The sequence below is a fragment of the Plectropomus leopardus genome, chromosome 7, assembly GCF_026936395.1.
Source record: "Plectropomus leopardus strain MGB_pleo_1.0 chromosome 7, ASM2693639v1, whole genome shotgun sequence".
NCBI lineage: Eukaryota > Metazoa > Chordata > Actinopteri > Perciformes > Serranidae > Plectropomus > Plectropomus leopardus.
The window spans coordinates 17,693,680-17,712,250 of NC_142182.1; the positions used below are offsets into that span (position 1 = coordinate 17,693,680).

Here is an 18,571-nt window from a genome sequence, read left to right on the forward strand (position 1 = left end):
CATGTTTGTGTTGAAACACTCTGTGAAAAGACACTGTAATGTATTCTTATACAAAACAGCATACCTATGGGAGACATGGGTAACTTTTGACCCTCATATGCCTTCTCTTTCTCCAGCTTGTTGCTGAAAATCTTGCTGTTGCGAGAGACGGACACTTTATCTATCGCTGCACCAAACCGCATGCTGAACTGCTGGGTGGGCTTCGGCCTCTCATCCTGGACAACAAACGCACAAAGGAGGAAGATTCTTTTTGTAAGTATGCCCAAAGAAAAGAAGTGACCTTCACAGTGTTCTCACAGTGAACCGTGTCCCTGACACAACTATGCTGCTTCTTATTTTGGAGTTATATAAGCTATTGCAGAAAGTATTTATCTCTGCATCTTTTCTATCCCTCAGAAACATCATGAAACATTATAATGCAAAATGATCACTGGCTGCTGGTGTGCGTGAGCCCTACCGGGTGTGTCTGATAGTTGTTTTGGACCCCTTTGTTGGCAATTTGGGGCAGGATGTTGTCCGACTGCTGGTGTTGGTTTTTGGCATTGCTGACCACCACCTGGACTACTGGGGGCTCAAGCTGAGGCAGCGTCCCTACACCAGGGCCAAACTTCTACAAATCAAAGAGATTGGGAATCAGAGGAAACACCAAAACAGAGACAGAAATTAAGTAGGATTTGATGATGGAGGTAACTCTTTCAGTCAGGTTTTTCAGACTCTGAAAACAGAAACTCTATGACAGTGTGACTACAGACTTGATGAAGGCAGGCAACAGACTAATTGGCAAGGATTGAGAATATTCAGGAAAACCAACAATGACATCGGCCAACTTCCACAGCTGGAAGGCTTTTAAGATCTTTCTGTAGGGAATAACCCGCTGTGTGTTTCAACTCAACAGAATAACAAATACCGAACAGCACATTCATACACAACAAAAGCATTTGACAGAGTGGGTCAGCAAGTGTGAAGTCTAAATGTATTATTCTTTTTACACTTTTGCTACAAGCTTGTTACAGCCCGTTTCATTTTTTCATGCGGATCTGTCTGTGTCGAGCTGCAGCTTATCAGTTTTGCTTCGTGTTCTCAGCTAACGATCTACATCCATTTCACATGCGTTTCATCTGCGGAGGCTCAGGTGACCAGGACCCCCAGCAGGTAGCGGCTGGAATTACTGATCAGGTTGAGTAAAATGGGGACAAAGCCTGTGAGGCTTGGTCCTGACAGAGTCTGTCTGTGATGGCTCTGTGGGGGAGGCGAAGAGCAGCAGCCTGCTTTTCACTTGCTGCCATGCTGCTTGCTCTGAGAGCATGATTACATGTGTCACAGCCTTGCAAGGCTCCACCCTGGCAGTGATGGGCAAAATTAGACCTATGTCCTATGCCAAGCTTCCTGGGGAAAAAAAGAGATATCCTGCAGACGCCTATCTGTGTCAAGAGGGGGATTATAGAGCATATTTAACACACGTTTTCCCTTTTTGAGCTTCAACTTCAAATTCAGAACACAGCAGGCCCTACATCCTGCATACTGTCATGCCTTCAGCAATGTGCTGTAGTAGCAGCATAATGAATTCTTTCATATTAATTATTTACAGCATTCCAGGGGAAAAAGGCTTTCCCGTCCATACAGTAAGTTGCTCTGATATTTTCATTTCACGTGTTATGAGCTGCTGCAGGATCTGCCAACTTGGTTATGACGCATAGAGATAGGGCTAAATATAGTTGCAAGCACCTGCCACAACGGGCAAAGGAAGTAAACACAGTTACGTGCCTGCACATAACTGGGGGGCATGCTGCTTAAATATACTGCACTTGTATCAATGGAAATCCATAATGCATGACATATGTGCAGACAGATGTGTGCAGCCACATCCATGCTTTCTAAAGGAGTAAATAAATAAATGTCAGTATACATGTGTTGAGGTATGACTAAGTTGTAGTGATGCAAGAGAATATTATCTCTCAAGCAATGTTTTTAGGTGCTGATAAAATAATTCATGCGCTACTAAAAGGGAAAAGATGGCATTGTTGATATATAGTCTGGATGATGCAGAGGGGAAATGCTGACCTGTGTGCAGGATCGGTTTGTTCCAAGACGGTTGCCTTCTGCTGGGAGTCTGTGAGGGTGAGGGAAGGCCTCTGGTCGTGATGTCTGTGGGAGGAATGAGAGCAGTTCATATAAAATGCGCTACAAAATGAGATACAAAAAGCTGTGGTTACATATGGAAATAATTTTTCTATTTCTGTGATCGTATTTCTATTCTGCAATGGCTTTCATCCAGCAAAGGCCAAAAAACCATTCCCAAAGTCAGATATGGGAATCCTTTTTCCACAGGGGTGTCGATTCTGTTTCAAGATGTGGGGGACACAAATGAAACAAGAGATTTGAAGTTATGGTGGAAATGTCTTTAATTTTGTAAAACTCCTATTTTTATGTCTTTATCTAGGGAGACAAATGTACACGTTTTAAATATTACAATGCATCCTCTGCATCACCCCTGAAATCTATACCTATACTTTTACAACAAAAGAGATGGATTAAAGCAGTCATAAATAACTATGACTGATAATAATGATGAATTTGCCTCTTGAGTTCATGCTGGCTGGATTCTCCTCTCTCTGCAGAAACACACAGCCTGTGGGCAGCTGAGAGAGATTGCAGCGAGACTGGCAAAAAATAATGCACTGTGATCCTAAAATAGATTACCTCTGTAAAAAACCCAGCAACAACGACCCTTTCACAATCCAGTATTCTCTGTGTACCTGCTGGTTTGTGCGAGAGTGTGAACATGTGCATATCCATGTGTCTGGCAGTAGGGGAACACGTGCCTCAAAGCCTGCGCACACTGGAGATCCATTTTCCTTATGTGTTAAGGCAAAGTAATAAATGTTGTGATAAACACCGATTTTTTTAGATGGGTTAGTACCACACGCATTTGGAATAATTTGGCACAATTCTCTCCGTTACCAAGCCAGCTTACACGTGCCTTATTAAGCAGCGGGTGAGTGTGCAGTAGTGTTGGGCGACACCATATGGGTGAAATAAAGCTTAGCCCCATATGGGGATACATGCTAAACTCGCCCTGCCAGCCTGGCAGTCGCAGAGGGAGGGGGTGAGACAGGCTGGAGGGGGTGTTATCCACAGGTGCTGGATAGGAAAAAGCTTCCCATTCATAATCTTACACTTAACCTCTGATTGAGCGACAAAACTTCAGCTGTCATGTCAGTATTGTCTAGAAGAGGATGAGACTGGACTTCTTAACTTCTGAGTCTTACTGAATAAAAGTAAACACATCCTGCACACACTCTCTGGCTGTCTTCACATTAAAGTTGATCTAATCTTTCAGTAAGACAGGCAAACAACAATTTAAAGCCAAAGGGATGTTTGATACAATGATTTAGTCATGTTACAATCTCAGGAGCACTGAGTGATAGCATGTAGGTCACTGTGGCAGGTTGGCTTCTGAAACATCACATGCGAAGGTCTGCTGTAAGCCTGGCTAATGAGCACTTAGCCAGTGGAAGTCCAGTGACATCATAACATATGCTCAAGTGCCGAGTGTATACATTTCTGTATTTCTAACATCTGTCATTAAAACATGAAATAATTGAATTTTCTTAAGATCCAAAATAGTAAACGAATTACATAATGCTTAAAACACAGATTCACCCTCATTTTATGATACAGTAAATGTTATTTTCTGTGTAGGCATAAATGTAGCTCCTTTACACTTGGCACTGACACATGCAAGAGGGCATTTGCTCTTAATGTGCCAACGGGTTTAAATAAAGTTACATAATAAATGGAAGTGAAGACAAGGAAACAGAAGTCATGAGCTGACTGCGTGACCGAGGGTCTTTGCTGGAGGTAGGATCAGTCTAACAGGGGTGTGAGAGCAGCTTTGGGTCTTCAGGGGTCAGTTGGTCAAAGGGTCAGCAAAGCAATAAAACCAGGAGTAACTGAGGGTAAACAACAACAAACTGTAAAACTCTGCCCACTCAAGCTATCAGCTGTCAGACATGCACATGCAGTGTTCCTTGCACACAACAGGCTGTCTCCTGCTGCCAGCTGAATGATCACTGATCAATCCATGTGATCAAAATAAGTGTTAGACATTATGATGATTAGCTTGGCAAAGCTAATATTCCATCATATATGCCTTTTTTTACAAAAATCAGTACAATGTGATGAAATTCTTTAAGGATCCAAAAACAGCGAGGGTTAAATTTACAACACTTTCCATGTAAGGTGTGAAAAATACACCAGAACGCATATAGACTTACAGAATCTGTCAGCACAACAAACGCTGAAATAAGTAGGCTAAACAACGACTGAAATAGAAATGGATCAGATTTTTCATCATGACTTGGCATGCACTCAGGAGAAAGGGGGCGGACTACAAATTAAGCTTAGAAGTGGGAAAACTGGTAGAGAGAAAATGCAAATAAAAATAGGTGACTCCACATTCTCGACATGGATCAATAAAGATAAATCGAGAATGTTTAGTAAAAGTTTGACTTTTATTTTAGTTTGTCATTGTAAAAGGATACTTGTGGAGGGTTTTTCCCAAAATGGAATTAGTCTGGAGTGAAGCCCTGTATCTGGGCAAAAGAAATTCTTATTCCATGGAAAAGCAATTATAGGAAATTTGTACATTCACCTCAGAGAAACATGTAAGTAGAACTATGGTAATGAAGGCATGACAATAAAAATATAAAAACAATTTCAGTGATTAGATAAGCAGAGCAGCACTGTGATTATTGGAAAACTATAATCAAATTGACCATATGAGTAAACCAGAGTACCACAGTTATACTACAATTAACCACAGGAAATTGCCATTTTACCAATCAACCAACCAACTTGCTAACAAGTCAAAGTTCCTCACCTTGTTATTAATTTCTGGCAACATGCTGTGTTATCAGTCTTTACAGCTGCTTGAAAATCCAGACAGAGGAGAGATTATAAAATCCGAGAAAGACTCATTGTATCCAACTCTGTCAGTCCAGCTTTAAAACCAAGACGCTCTTTCCACAACTCCGTGAAGCGCACTCTATGCTGCACACTGATGAGTACAATCCTGATGACTGATCAGATCCAAAGACCTAAACCTGCCGTACTCCTGGTTTTACGCGAACAGGCTACATGCGCTGTCGTCAGAGAGGAGATTAGTGCGCGCGACAAGCTGCTGAGGGTCTCTGCGCCTTGACGCGTTTAACTGGTAAGACACTGAGGGAGCCACCTGTTCAGGTTTCTGCCGCTGACAGCTGGGGCTTTCCCGATATAGATTTGTTTTTATCCGTTCGCTGTCGTCCACCTACACTATGCTGTGTGACTGATGCGCTCTCCAACACCGACGCTGCACATAGAGGGAGTTCACACCGACGCACGCATGTCGTGGCCACACTCAATTTACAGTAACTGTTATGTAGACTGCTCCCTCTCTCAAACTGAGTACCAGAGATCATCTACACAGTCAAGAGCGTGTCGTGCAGTCTCGCTGAAAAATCACATCTTTTGTCCATCTTGTTAAAAAAAAAAACCCGCACAATGTCACTTGTTTCCAGCAAAGTGTCACTTATTTCAAATGTTTTAACAGTCAAACGACCTGTCTTTTAAAAGAAAAAAAATGATATATCACCAATTTAACGGATTTTTAGTTGTTTAACTCTTGGATACTGTTCATACTGGGGTTTTAAACCACAGATCTATTTATAATATATAAATAGCCTATAAAGCAAGAAATGGGTAATCAGGCTAACCCTTAATTATTTTTTCAGAGGGCAGGGAGAGTATTTTTAGGTTTTACACCACTTGTTTATTAAGGAGACAAAAAACACCTACTATCAAACAATATCATGTCCTTTTAAAGCACCATAAAACATAACAGCTATAATGTAAAAAAAAAAAAGAAAAAAAAGAACACATGTTAAATCTAAAATAATATAAGCCAAATGGACAGCTTTTAAAGAAAATTAATCCTATTTCTTTCTATTACCACCATTCAGATAGTAAAGTAAGACCAGGGCTCTTAAACCTGTTTATGTCAATGAAGATGTTGTGTTTCCCCCTTTTTTGCTGCTGTTGGCGCATATATATATATACAAAGTAGGCAGCTGCTTAGACCAGCACTTTGGCAAGGGTGGCCAAATACAGGTTATGTGTGCAAAGTCTTCATGAGTAAAATCACACAGTAACCACTAGCAGTAACTGCAACCTCCTTGCATACTAAGCTATGCCTTTTGTAAGCACAATTAATTGTTGAGATGTGTGTCCATCACCCTGCACCTGCATTGCACTGGTATTATTTAGTTTGAAGAGTTGAAATTGTGTTAGACCTATGCCTGTTAAAAAGTGATGTCATCACTCTGCTGAAACTATTATGATGATCTATTTGGTGTGTTATTTGAATTTGGATTCACAAAATACCTGGATAATGAGTTGTGCATACTTTGATATTTCTCACACTTTGAGCACATAATTGTTGCACTGACTATTTGCGTTATTTGTGAGCCATATTGGCATTTGTTGTCATTGTTGTTTGCTTTATGTGTATTGGATATTGACCTTAGTGTGTTATTGCTGGTATGGTACATTGCAAATAGAAGGGTGGCATAGGCATAATTTATTTTTGCCAAGAGCGGTAAAAGTGCATGCGCTGGCCCTGATTAAATACTGCTCATATTTTATTATCTGTCAAGGTATGGTCAGTTTGACCAAACATCACTTCAGGAGAAGTGTCAATACTAAACTTTGAAGCACAGATTTATATAAAATGTATAAACAGCCTACCCTTCATTAATAAATCTGTGATTAATCCTAATTATTGTTTCAGAGAGCAGGAGCATTGTATTGCTTAGGTTTTGCACCACTTGTTTATGGAGAAAAAACATCTATCACACAACACCATGTCCTTTTTTAACCTACATTAAAAACGTAACAGCCAGAATGATTTTAAAACAGAACAAATATTAAATACTTAAAGAAGAGGAGAGAAAGAGAACATGGACCCTTTCTCATTCAGGTGTCTTAAATAAGATAGGATCCAGGGCTCGCAAACCTGTTGGTGTCAAAGCACATACTGCTTTTAGACCACTTTTGCTAAGATTTTTTACTGTATCACTGTATTGCTACTGTATTTCTGGAGCAATCTCAAGCAAGAAGTTCCTTTGGGATTAATAAAGTTCTTTCTTATCTTATCTCAATTTATCTTATCTTATCTTAACTTATCTTAAAAAGGTGGACAATAATGATTTTCTTTAGTTTCTCATTTTTACTGTAATCATCCCTTGTCAAAAAAAGAAAGTATGGGGCACTGCAAATAAATTGTCAAGCTGCAGGAAACTCGTATTTAACCAGTTGACAGACTTCATTTTGACTTTTCTCAACCCAGAGAGCAGCAAACATCCCAAAACTTCCATCAAGAGAACAGACATCTCAACAGTAACACCGTGTTGCCATAATGATGCCAATGTAAGGAGACAATTGTTTTCCAGTGACTAATCCCCACTGCATGAAACAACTCAGTAGCTCGATGCAATAAGGAACCCAGAGCAAGTACAGGAGATGAATATGATTAGATGACAGCTGTTATGCAACAGCAGTGGCCACTTCAGTAATCAGCCTCAGCCTCAGGACAGGATGAACAGCTTTCGAAGAAGCTGCACCTGCTGTCCTTATTCCACTCTCCTAATCTATTCTCCTATTCCCTAATCTGTTGCTGCATTTAAGAAGTTACCCATACAATTAAAAACACTCACTAATCATGAAGTTAAATCACTCGAGATAAATAAATCTCATGGACGATGGTGCTAACAAGCATGCAAGAACTGACGCACAACTTCAGGATTATGATTGGCCCCTGCTGGTGTAGTGGCCCTTGAGGAGAATGTGGAAACAGAGGAACAACAAGGGGGAGACAAGGAGACAGGGTGCACTCTCAGAGAGCTCCTTTAAATCTGTTCTGATTAATGAAGACAAGGGCTGCAACCTAGATTACAGCTGGAGCAAAACAGAAGACAGAGTTAGACGATGTTAATATCAATAATGTCTGCATGCAAAATATAAAGCTAAAATGTTATCTTAGATTATAATTAAGACAGGATACAGGAGGAAAAAGCTAGCCTGGCTCTTTCCAAATGTGATAAAATCCACCTCATAGCACCTTTTAAACTAAAACATCAGCACATTAAATCTTGTTTGTTTAATCTGTACACAAACTTAAGTGTAGAAACATAAAGTTTTGGTTTCATGTGGTTATTTCTTGGCAGGGATCACTAAGTGGCATGTCAGCTGGGTCCCTGGCCAACTCTTGATGATGATAAGACTGAATTTGATCCCATCAAATTTGGAAAGTATAGCAGAGCTGCATGATTAAATCCTTTAACCCCATTCAAATTAGTGGAGAATGAAACCAGTAATTAGCCAGCTCTGCTGGCTGAAGTCTCTGGTGCACTTGTTCTATGGGCTCAGCTTGTTAGTTAACCATTCGTGGTGTTATCATATGCCAGCGGATGGCCGGATGGCACATGTGGCGTCCACTCAATACATGCATGGATGATGTCACTTGAGAATGCAGCTGGACGAAACCTATTGTGTGCGCATAAAATGTGGCAGCATGGCATCAGGTTGAAATGCTGGGCCAGTATGAAAGTTTGTTTACATTGCAGCATTGGTTGCTATGTGCTGTTGTTGCATAAATATATGCACCTGTAGCATAATCCCACCATGTGCATTTGTTGACATTGCACTAGTTACATCTCAGTAGCGGCATCCTGGAAGGTTAATACCAGATGCAGAAGGATACCTTTCTCATAATATGTAGAAGCGGAAGTCCACTGACAGTGCAGCAACATGTGACAAGTTGGGATGAAAATGTGTTGATGGGCCCCACGATGTGGTGGATTCAGGTAATTTTATACCTGGAAAATAAAACTTTTTTGGTTTCTTGCACCACTGAGCAACTTTCACAGGAATGAACTGGGCCCTGCCTCAAGCGCTGCATCCACTTCTCTTCATACATCTAAGGTTTCACCTCTTTCCAGTCTTTATGCTATGCTATGCTGAGCAAATGCTTCACATATATGAGCAGTAGCAATCTTCATAAAACTGTTCTTTAAATACTGAAGCATGCAGAGAAAATGAAAAGTCTAGGCTATTCTCTAGCTCTGAACTGTTATACAATATCTTCAGTATGTAGCAGACATCAAATAGTGCATTATTAAACTGCAGGTAAGTCACAGTAAACTTTGCCACAGTTCACCTGAGAGAGTTATTATAATTTGCTTTGTGCATTTTGTCACCCAGGTGACAACGCACTGGTGAGCAAAACAATGCAGATACTGTATATCTCACCATGGTAACCAAAAATGAAACAAAGTGTCTCAGTTTATGTTTGCCTGACATAAGCCCATACAAGGAGGACAGTTTGCTGCCATTGAGCAGTTCTGAAAATAGAGACTAAAGTCACTCAGAACAGGAAACAAAAAACAAAAGAGGGAGAAAGAAAGAGTGTCAGTGTGAGCATATAGATAGGATTCAGGTGTGGGTGGATGGAAAAATGGAAACAAACAGTTGTCTGATGTCCCGTCTTTTCTCCGTTGCCTCCAAACATACCTCAGGTTGGACCCTCCTGCTTCTGCCCCAGCAACAGCCCTGGAGAAGACTAAAACCACAGCAGGCAGTCGAAGTCCCGTCTTCCCACATAGCACATCTCCCCCATGCTGCCACAAACACACCCTGAAGCCCCCCTGAGGTAGTTACTCAGCAGGTCAGAGATCAGTTAGACACCCTCAGAATTGAAATGAAAGATGATGACGATGATGATGGCAGGCCTGCATTTCCTCCTGAGTCAAGTTTAGAAACTGTAAGCCATGGTGTTTCTCCTCGACTCCATTTTCTTCTTGAACTTAACAGAGTTTTGATGCTGCAAAGTTCAGTTACGCTGACTCTCCATTGTCTTCTTTATGCAAAGTCCTGAAAATACGAAAAACATCTTAATGCAGAGTTTCCTGTAGTTCTTCATAACTCTCTCCCACACTCGTCATCATACTCATATAAGGTTACATTCTGGTTGTTTGAGACCTCAGTGCCCCGTTGTTTTCTTCCTCGTCAGAATAAAAAAAAAGTATTTGCTCCAGGATACAAAGTAGAGAGGCAGGCTGCAGACAGACAGCGAGAGGATGCTGTTGCTTTGTGCTGTTGCTATAATCGGTGAGGGAGTGCTCTGTGTCTTCGCCGCTGCCAGTGACGTATGGATGGGACTCAACAAGGGACCCATCCCGAGCCGTAGACACAGCAGCAGGGGCCTGGCACTTAGCTTCCTGTAAAGGGGACCTCTGGGAGTTTAGGTTGGGAGAGGGGAGGGAGGCATGAAAGAGAGGTACTGTACATACAGAAACCCATCGTCTTCCCATGTGGGCTCTTCATGGGGCTGAGGAAGTCAGACAGGGAGGAGATGCAGCTCTAATGGGCCTCCCATGTGGTTCAACAGACGTCTGCAACTTTCCTTTGTCTTCTCACTTGCTACTGTAGATTGGAGAAACTGTCAGTGGGTCTGTCAAACCCCCCCTCCCTCCATCTCTTCTACCGTTCTCCACCTGCTTTTGCTGCTGTCACAAACCCCTGCAGGCTGCTACAGTCTTGCTGACAAATAGTGCGTGGGTGAAAGCTTATCCGACCACACCCTGGCCGCCCCTGGCCTCCTGCCTGCTGCATGCAGCAGCAAGGAACTGCAGAGTTCACGACACCGTGACTGGCTGAGTATGAGCTTTATATTGCAGAAAGTCATAGGGGAAAAAGTGTTAAAATCAACTTTCCATATCTCTTTATTCATTTTGAATGATTAAATGGATTACTCAAGAGGACCAAAACCCTTTGAGACCTGGAGCGACATCACTTTTGTGCTGCTTTCAGACACATTGAACTCTGAGCAAATTGGGGTGATTTCCTTTAATAACATGGGGAAAAGGTCATTGAGCAACTTGGTATAAAATGAAATTCCACAAATTGCACAAAAATAATAAGTTTAGAAAATAATTTTTAAAAAATGCTAGGGTGAAATGTCTAGGGAAAAACTAAATCAGAATTATATATTTAAAATTAGGTTGCAGAATTATTATAATTTTAAAACACTTTTTTTGTTTGCTTTGTTTGGTTTGTTTGTTTACTAATTTTTTCGGGTTTTTTTCTTAGTACTTTTTTTTTTTTACCATTTTTTTGCTATTTTTGGGTCATTTCTTCTTTCCTTACTCATTGACTTCCTTTCCCATGTATTTGAGAAAAATCAATCCAATTTGCTCAGGTTTCAAAGAGTTAAGTACCAACGCTCTACCTCAAGTTACAGGCCAGCATTTCATTTAAATGTTTTCATATCAAAGGACATGTCCTCCTAGTGACTTCAAGTATCTAACATAAATCCTGCCCCTCAACCAAAAATAAAATCTCTTCATCACCTTGTGTTGGTGACAGGAAAAATGTTGCTATTTCTGTCGCATGAAGCAGCAGGCTACTGTATTTCATTACTGCCCTGTCAGCCGTTCTTGATGCTTATATGACCGAGTGGTAACTGCTGTATCTCTTTTCTTCCTACACATTTTTCTTTTTGAGTTTTAGTTTACAGCATTTAATCCATGGCTCTAATCCCAATACTAACAGAGTCATCTGACCGGCTGTTGACCTCTAAGAGCCGCACCTTTCCCATGTGTTTGCACCATCAGGCTAGATCAGGATAGAATGAACAGCAGGTGGTTGGATAGGCCAAACCAGACCAGATGAGACTCAGTAAGTCAGGGCCAAATGGTATCCTCTTAGAGGACCATAACCTGGTGCCTTACATTCTGTTGGGCCCTGGCTAATCGCTGCCAGGTGCCAGACGTGGCAAAATAAAGCGACTTGAGCCGCCAGCCAAAACAGACAGTATCTAGAGTCTCCTTCCATTTGGCAGAGAGCGGTGTGGGTAGTTTGACCTGGCTGGCAGGTGGACTGCTGCAGCATCTGCACTTTTCCCTGCAGAGTAGACTTCTCAGTGACAACATGTCACCATGTGAAATATGGGCCGAGTTCACAAGTTGACACAAGTACACTTAGACACACTCACAAGTATACAGACAATTAGAGGCTCAACTGTGGTTTACTTATGACATGTTAATGGTGCTTGGCAGTATAAATTGGCAGGTAAAGAAGTACAGATTAACTAAGTGTTTTAGCTGATGTTCCTTCAGTCTTTTATCCAGCTCTCTATGAATGGACATTCAGTGGACCAAGACTTAGGGCCCTGACACACCAAGGTTGGCTGTTGATCAATGTTAGGCCATCGGTGAGCATCTGTTACCCTAGTTTTTGCAGTGTGTTGCACACCGTTGACACTGGTAAGCCCTTGTCACGTTTTTTGGCTGATTCAACATACTGAATTGGTATCAGAAATAGCAGAGCCTGTCGGTAAGTGAAATCACTCTGATTGGCTGTTCTGTGCACGTAAAGAGAAACAGAAGTGAAGAAAGTGGCTAAAATCAAGAGGTCGTGAGATTAAAAAAAGAACTTGTTTAAGGTTGTTTAATTTTTTTGAGCACTTTTCCAGAAACAGTTTGTAATTGTTTGTGTTATTATGTGCTACTGCATGTTAACTATACTTTGTTCTTTCAATATTGGGTTGTGTTGTTAATTTGCTAAGTAGCGAAGAAGCATCTTGAATCTGTCTCGACAGTCTTCTGATTTCTCCTTTAAAATTCTGAATATAGAGAACTGCTGCCTGCTGGCCCCGCAGAATGAACATGCTATTTGGCCACTGGCTATGTGGTATGTTCAAGCGCAACTTTTTGGGAGAGACACAAGTGACATAAGGCAATGCTATACTCAGCCTTCATAGCCACTTCTTACATGTTGACATAAGTCATGGTTGAACTCAATTCTGTGTTTGTTTGATCATTTAAGTGAATAAATATACTGTATAGAGCCAAACTGAAACCTTTCCTATAAATGGGTTATGTTAAGTCCAGGGAGTTTCATATTTGCAAAGGGGGCGACTGACTCAACTACACTACGGTAGCTGATGAGCAACCAATCAAGTCAAATTCTGAATATCTGCCTGATTATTCTCATTCTCCATCAAATGGCCTGAGTGATTTTTATGTGTGTGTGTGTGTGTGTGTGTGTGTGTGTGTGTGTGTGTGTGTGTGTGTGTGTGTGTGTGTGTGTTTCTTTGTTCAAGTAAATCAATGCGCTTGTGTGATTGTAGTGGACGCAGCTGAAAATTAAGTGGGGCTCAAGCCAAGCCAAATCCCATTAGTCATGTGGAGAGGCTCACTCCACTTTGGTGAAGAGAGTAGGAAAAAAACAAACTCCTTAATTCATCTTGTGTCCAGCAACAGTAGCACAAGCCGCTGTTTGATTGCAACAAAGATCTGTCAAGGTCTAAATGGGTCAATGCGTTGATCACAGTCCTTCATTATATGTTTGCTGTGTGGCTCGAGTCAGGAACATTCTGTTCTGACACGTGGGGGTCGGCTCTTCAGTGAAACGTACATACTGTATAGATACTGTGATAGAGCAGAGGGCAATGGAAAGATGTGTTTTGATGACACAAGCTGTAACTGCATGGAAAATATGATCGCTCACTACGCCCCTTGATAAATAACTGTGACAAAAATACCGCAAATCATTAAAAATAATATTATTACATCACCTTTATAGGTATTTTGAACCATTGCTGCCAGTGACCGAGTAGGGCTGCATTGGACACTGTATGTGAACACAATCACATAGAAAACGTCGGTCAAATGGTCAAAATCAATCCACAACTATTCTGATAATCAAGTAATTGCTTCAGTAATTTTCTGAATGCAAAAATACCAAAAATGCTCAGCTTCTCTAATATGTCTATTTATAACTTTATACCAAGTTTTCTCTTTACCTGGTTTGAAAGTCTACATTAAAGTAAATTAATGTTATTTTCTGAGCATACCAGACTGTTGTAGCTTTATTATTATTTCACTTTACAAACGTATTTATTATATCCATATTATTGATGATTATTTTTAAAAAATCTTTTAGTGTAAATGTTTTGGTGAACGTCCCAATAGTCCCTGTAAAATGTTGTCACAATATTGATATTGAGGTATTTAGTCAAGAATATGGTTTATTATTTGATTTCCTCCATATTGCTCAACGGTAATCTGTAACCACTTTTGTGTATTTGCAGGTGTGTTTGTTTCGGGTAGCTGATGGAGCTGGATGTTGACCTACTCCTTCATATTTGTGTCAACTGTGCTGGCCTGTCGAGACAACCTACATACTGACATAAACCTCTCGTGCTTCATAATACATGACACATCAATTCATGTACTGTAATAACCACAAATGGAAATACAAAAGCTTCCTGTCTGCCTTCTTTATCAGACAGAGACCCAGACTGTCACAAAAAAATAGCTGGAATTGGGCCACAGGTCACGTCCCCTGGCGTTGTTTAACAGATGATTGGACCGTGACGGTTTATAAACAACAGACTTATTATTTTTGCATTTCCCCGAATGTAAATCTGAAATATTAATCCCTCACTTTTGAGGCTAATCTGAAATACAGACAAACTTAATCCCGAGCTCCAGTGTCTAAACAGTTTGATGGACAGTCACCACTTAATGACTGAGGGTCACGTTTTCTTGTCATCTAGTGTAGTTTCATAGAAAACAAACCTCTTTCATACAACTATACTGTATTAGTAGCTATGTCCTTAAATCAGTCAGGACTAAGAAAACTGTTTCATTTGCTATCCCTCCACCCAAATAGAGATGTAGCCTTTAAAGAAGCATGACCTGGAAAAATGTCACTATTACAGCGTTTTCTTTTGCCCTTGTCTTGATTGTTGTTTTTCTTTTTGCAAAGCAATTCTATAATACAAAGGGAGAGCTCTCTGTGTCTATGCTGGTATTCAAATTAGAAATTAGAGATGGCAGGTAACGCAAAGGCATCATGGTGTTAAATAGACAGATGGTTGTTAAGAAAAGGCAATGAAGACACATAGGAATATAATTATTTGGTAAAAGCAGATATGAAATTCTTACTTCCACTATTTCCATCATCTGTTGATGAATGTCAAAAAACACAAACATGGAAACATTAGAAATGTTGGCATAGTAATACCATAAGTTCAGTGATGAAAACATCAGCTGTCTTTCTCTCCAAATTGTGCAGCTTTGGAAGCCTTACCTCATTAATCATTCTTTCATCTAAGATCTGTTGCTTCCCATCCCTGGAGTGAGATCCGACCCAGGGCCCCATGTCTGGCTCTGCTCACGCCGCAGTACCTGACTGTTATTTCAAGCCGATCAGATGAAAAAATTGGCCCACTTGTGAGTCATCTGAGGCAGGTGTGGCGTAAACATTGCACAGGTGCATATGTGTGTGCGTCAGATTTCTCATGCCTTTACCTCCATAATCAAAATGTGTGTGTCAAAGGTTTCAGTGCTGAATATGCTCACAACACAGCAGTCTTTCGCCCCTATCATGTGCAGTTGGGGGTGTTGACCTGAATGCCCCAGACTCTGCCCTGCCAGGTCTGAGAACCTGAGGATGGAGGAGGTGCGCTCGTGGAGCCAGGCATGTGTGAGTGTTGATTGCCCGGCATCTCTGGGGCCACACACCTCGTTCTCAAACAGCTCTGATGTTGCACCCATTGAACCAAAATCTCTAGGCAACCCAAGCCACTACATCTCATTTTCCATTTTTGACTTTCCAAGAATTTGTCCCCTCGCTTTTTGCTTTCGTCAAATCTAAGAAACAGCACGTCACTGCCTGTATCAAACCACCTTGCCCTCGGAAAACATTTGCCTGCCCTCACTCCAACAGGGGCGATGGGCAGAGGTGAGCTTTGTCACCCAGGTAAGATGAGCGTTGTCCGTCCTTTTGACCCTATAAGCACTGACTCTCCTGTCACCTTCCACAACAACCTCGCAAGGCGATCCGCTTTTGTCGCCACCTGGATACAAAAGACCTCGTGTCCAAGCTACACTGGCACACACAATACACTGCCTTCAAACTGTGGCAATTAGCGTAAATTGCAGGATTTAATCTGACGCCATGTTTGGCAGATGTGGACAATGAGGACTGAAACGCTTGTTGTCTTTGGGTGCCAAATACAAGAGGCTATACTGTTCCACACAGTGTCACCAAAACAGTCTGTAAAGGAGAGCCCGTCTTAGATTCTTATTATCCGAGGCTCAGGTGTAATCTTCCGAACTGGCATTCAGGCCTTTCTTATTCAACAGATGCTGCAGGTGTATACTGACACACTCTGGCCTGCGAGTCCAACACAGGCATGACTACATGCCTAATCCTGATTATTGTGATCAAAATTTTGCAACACAGTTTATCAGTCTTTATAATATGTAATAGAAATATGCGTTAGAATAATAATTTTGAATCACTCTATATTAACAACCTTTAAAGAGACACAAACCCCCAAATAAAAATTTTACTTGAAGTGCTAGTTTTCTATCTAGATTTTTTTTTAAATTGCTGGGTGTTGAAGATATCAGCATCGTAAAGAGATGACTGCCTTCTCTTTAATATAATGGAACTAGATGACGTTTAGCTTGTGTTGCTCAAGGCGCCAAAAAATACATTTGAAAAACTCAACAGCAATGTCTCCTTCGAGAAATCATGACCCGTTTACTCAAGATAACCCACAGGAAGTGTAGAATACATTGATATATTCTACACCTTGCTACTTCTTTTAAGACTTTTGAATGGGAGCATCTGTAACTAAAGGCAATTTCCCCTCATGGATCAATAAAGTATTTCTGATTCTGATTATGATTCTGAGAACTTGTTGTGAGCAGTTCCATGTGGGAACTAATTTCTTTCTAATAAAATACATCTGCCAGCCTTATCACTGCACAGAAAGATGCATCGCAGAGTTCGCTAACATTACAGCTCAGCCAAGGTGGAAGCCATCGCTGTTTACATCTTGAACCACCTTGATCATGATCCTCTCATTCATGAGTAGATGCATGCTTCCTTCAGCATGGTGATATGGTTGGGAGGTGTAGTTTGGTACAAAAACAAAATAGTTCCCACACGAAACTGCTCACAATAGCGTCTGTGGATTATCTTGAGTAGTCATGATTTCTGAAAAAAGAAATTGCTGTTGAGTTTTTCCAAAGATTTCGTTTTGACGCTTTGAGCACCACAAGCTGAGAACCATCTAGTTCAATTATATTCAAGAGAAGGCAGACATCTCTATGGCTGATTTCACTCGGCACTCACACCAAAACAATCTAGATTGACAAGCAGCACTACAGGTAAGAGGAAAATGATGTATTTTTGATTTTGGGGTCAACTGTTCCTTTAAACACCACATGCTTTGGTGGATGTAAAAGCCTCAACATTTGTAATAGAATGGATTATTAAAATAGATATAAAACTGCGTGTGCCATCACAGAGTATATTTATTCAAACTGCCTCTGGATTTGATCCGTCTACAATTTGTTGGCAGCTGGCAAACTGCTCCTTTCTTCTAAACCCTATAATCTAAAACAGCAACAAGACTAATTTTATTTCTGTATTATGTTGTTAGTATTTCTGCTGATCTTAGCTACATCATTTTCTGGTTTGGACACACTGGTGGCATATTTGCAAATTAACTCCAAAATTGATTATGATTATGTATGAAGGCATCAGTGAGCCTCACAAAGTAACAGCATCCAATCCTCTTATGTAACGATATTTTAGATAAGACCTCACACATTATTACACAACAATACTCTTGAGCCTATGGAGATGGTAAGAGAGGGTGCATCGGGGGAGGACGTTGGCATACCCTGTTTAGCAGCTCTGTATTGCATGACTCACCGTTAAAGGAAAACAGACGCTTCATGCAACCAAGCCAGGCACTCATTAACAAAACTCCCTGGGTGGCTGTTTACCCGGCATTCTTTGTAAAATCCAATTAATGTTTATCAGACTAGGGGAGTGCCTCAGTCCAGCTGTCCTCTCTGGAGCGCCTCCTCTCCATGGAAACATGCAGCTGTGACATTGCAGCACAAGTAGGCACAGCCTTGGCAGTATAAGGCCAAACGCAGCCCTGGCTCTCACAGCTCTGTGTGCACCAGTGGGAGGGATAACACTCACCCACAGCAGAGAGGATGCTGCTACGCCTGGGTGCTACATGGAGATTCACATGTTGAAAAGCATGGGCCATGTGACGGGTCTGATGACAAGCCAGAGGCCTTTCTGTTGGTACACATGAATGCTTGCAAACACGCATTAACATGGACTAAATTTAAACTGCACACATGACAGCACAATCTCATGCACACACATGAAGGAGCAGAAATAAGTAGAGAGGTGATAAGAGAGGAAAGCATTATATTGTTTATGATATAATTAAGCAATGTACAGTATATGGAGGACCGTTAATGGGAAATTTATATAATTATGTATGAAGCTGATAATGAAATTGTAGCTAATAAATAGCACTGATAATACCACACCAGAGTGCTTTCATTGACTAAATAAGGGCAGCATCTACACACCACGATACAGTAAGTTGTGGTTGTAAATTGGTTTGCAAGGGGAGCGTGTC

At 41.0% G+C, this 18,571-nt stretch overlaps 1 protein-coding gene and 1 long non-coding RNA gene across 4 annotated transcripts in view; one reads left to right on the forward strand and one right to left on the reverse strand.

Annotated features, from left to right (window-relative positions):
* dyrk4 (dual-specificity tyrosine-(Y)-phosphorylation regulated kinase 4) overlaps positions 1-18,571 on the reverse strand; it is a 32,278-nt gene that overhangs the window by 8,447 nt on the left and 5,260 nt on the right. For 2 of the 3 annotated variants that reach the window (XM_088080111.1, XM_088080110.1), the window contains exons 3-5: positions 2,062-2,145; positions 458-610; positions 65-215 (exon numbers count right to left, since the gene is read on the reverse strand). In XM_088080111.1, coding sequence (XP_087936237.1) covers positions 65-215; positions 458-610; positions 2,062-2,145 — 388 coding nt within the window. Of the gene's footprint in view, positions 1-64; positions 216-457; positions 611-2,061; positions 2,146-4,882; positions 5,335-18,571 lie in introns of those variants that run through there. The other variant, XM_042496267.2, reaches the window with a different exon arrangement.
* On the forward strand, positions 115-18,448 carry LOC148189172 (uncharacterized). Its single transcript, XR_015776995.1, has 3 exons — positions 115-252; positions 9,615-9,748; positions 14,192-18,448. It is a non-coding gene; the product is annotated as an uncharacterized LOC148189172 (long non-coding RNA).